Source organism: Coenobita brevimanus, chromosome 102 (assembly GCF_032717465.1).
Source record: "Coenobita brevimanus isolate Jiangsu-jjx chromosome 102, ASM3271746v2, whole genome shotgun sequence".
NCBI lineage: Eukaryota > Metazoa > Arthropoda > Malacostraca > Decapoda > Coenobitidae > Coenobita > Coenobita brevimanus.
The window spans coordinates 41351708-41354207 of NC_137055.1; the positions used below are offsets into that span (position 1 = coordinate 41351708).

Consider the following 2500-nt stretch of genomic DNA (forward strand, 5'->3'; position numbering starts at 1 on the left):
GCCATTTTATGATAGTTTTGTCAGATTCTTCTCATTCCTAATTGGCCTTCAGTAACGTCTATTTCAAAGAATATTGGGGTCTGTATTACCTGGTAAATATATTTCTTTATTTTTTACCATGATGCTCAATGGACTATATCTTATGGGGATCCTACTACTACTACCACTACTACTACTGCTACTCTCTCTCTCTCTCTCCCTCTCTCTCTCTCTCACACACACACACACACACACACACACACACACACACACTCCTCAGGCCCATCTGTTAAGAAATTGATGATAAAACTCTTGTGTAGATGGTTATGTCTTTGAGGCGGAGGCAGGATTCCGGGGGCTGTAGTTACGTGTGAATGATTGTGTGGCCCACATCACTGAGCATGCAGTTCATATTTCATCCTGTTTTTGTGCTGTCTTTCCACGTGTCTGGGTCCTGCCTCACCCCATCCTCACAGGTGGGAAAGAGGATCTGGATGATGATGATGATGATGATGATGATGATGATGATGATGATGATGATGATGATGAAGAATATACTTTCTACCCCAACTAATAAATCTTTGTATAACCAGCGAAGCGGCCCAGTGTGATTGTTTTGGCTGTGTGTGTGTGTGTGTGTAACTATGCTGACAGCCGAAGCATCTGTCACAACATTAATTACTGCCACGTGTAAATAGCCTTTATCGATTACCTCATCATAACTCCTAAAACCACTCATCTCTAAACCAGCACCATCTGTACCAACATCCATTAAGTCTTCCACTACTAAGGGGTTTTGCCTGAACTGAACAAAATCGTCTGGTAGCAGCAAGAATCAGATTTATAGGGCTAGATTTGGCTTCAGTGGGGTTAAGCTAGAGTTTTTGCAGTTAGGTTAGGGTTATGATGGAGTTAGGTGATGGACTGAACGGGGTTAGGCTATGGTTCCGGTAGGTCACAGGTCGATTCGGCTGGGTTTGGTTAGGCTAGGTTAGGTTTGGTTAGCCTAGGTTTGCAGAGGATGTGACGCTGGATAATAAAGGTTTGAAATCATCTCCATTAACTTCTTCACTGCGATCGTGTCCTATTTAGACTCGTTACCGCCACACAATTTCATCCCTCTTTCTGCCGTCGAAAAATATTATGAAGGAAAGACGAAAAAACTGGCTTACTGTTTCGTCAGTGGTGTGTGAAGCCACCGAGGAATGTTGTGGGGGTGAGGGTGCTTCAGGGGAGGCCTCGGGAAGACGCTGGTTCGTGCCCGTAGTGATGGAGTTAGCAAGACTGTTTGATCTGTTCTCAGGGATGTTATTATCGTTCTCGGTGCTTCGTCTGTCCTCTGGGCTTGTTTCGTCATCACTTCTTCCGTCCTCGATTCTCCTCCTATCCTCGTCTCCTCTCAGCTCCTCGTCTGTGATTCTAAGCTCCTCTCCACGTCTGTCCTCGTAACTTCTCAGTTCCTCGTCCCTCCTTGTCACCTCGACCCTTCTGTCTTCGTTTCTTCTTCTGTCCTCATCTATTCTCCTATCCTCGTCTCTCCTATCCTCGCCCCTACTTTTAACCCCAGTATTCTCCACAACTATCACCTGCGTCTCCCATGGTGTCCTTAGAGTGTCCAAATTGGCGTTCCTATTGCCCCCTCTTTCGTCCCAAGCAGATTCCGCAGCAGGGCGTGAAGGTGAGAGTTGCTCCGAAGTAACCGATGGAGTATAGCTGAGCCGCCCTTCGGTGGTGTGGCTCTGTCTGTATGTGTATTCCGAAGTGGGAGGGCGAGGAGGTGAGATATTATATTCCGACGCTGATGACGGGTTGTAGTTGAGTGCGGTGTGGGAGTGGTGGGTGGTTCGATCCTGCCCAGGGTACTGATTATTGAGGTCTCCTGGGTGGGGGTGGGTCCTTGAGTTGTGTGGTCTGTAATCCTGTGGGGTAATGTGGTTCTGTGGGGTCGTGTGCTCAGTTTGTGGGGAACTTGTGGGGTCGCTGGCAGTCCTGTGGGTGACTAGGGAGGTACTGTGATGTGATGAGGCGTGGGAGGACCTATCGTAAGTTCTGTCGGGTGAAGCGTCCTGTACGTGAGTTCTGTGAGGTATAGGATTCTGTGAGTGAGTGCTGTGAGGCGCGAAATTTGTCCTGTGTAATGTGGAGTCCTGAGAGTGTGTCCTGTGAGATGTGGAGTGTCCCCTGTGCTGTGAATGGTCCTGCAAGTCTGTCCCACGATGCGCTGAATCTTGGAAGGCCCTCCCATATGCACTGTGTCTTGTGGAGTCCTGTGAGTGAGTACCGTAAGAGTCAGACTCCCGGTAGATCCTCCGCTGGTAAGTCCGGGGTGCCCAGTCCGAGGTGGTGTAATATACAGGGGCGCCAAGTTCGGACTGCAGGGAGCGAAGGACCCCGATCTCGTCCCTCAGTAGGTACCCACGCCCGGCCACCTCACCCACGCCCACCACACACACCCACGCCCACACCCACGCTAGCGGCCACATCTCGACTCTGCAAGGGGAGGAACAACGACAAGATTAAG

The 2500-nt window shown here is 49.5% G+C and overlaps 1 protein-coding gene across 1 annotated transcript in view; it reads right to left on the reverse strand.

Annotated features, from left to right (window-relative positions):
* LOC145415472 (uncharacterized) overlaps positions 1-2500 on the reverse strand; it is a 23563-nt gene that overhangs the window by 12808 nt on the left and 8255 nt on the right. Inside the window, exon 2 of the mRNA XM_080284747.1 lies at positions 1152-2469. Within this exon, the coding sequence (XP_080140873.1) occupies positions 1152-2462 (1311 nt within the window). The 5' untranslated portion in view covers positions 2463-2469. The remainder of the gene's footprint in view (positions 1-1151; positions 2470-2500) is intronic.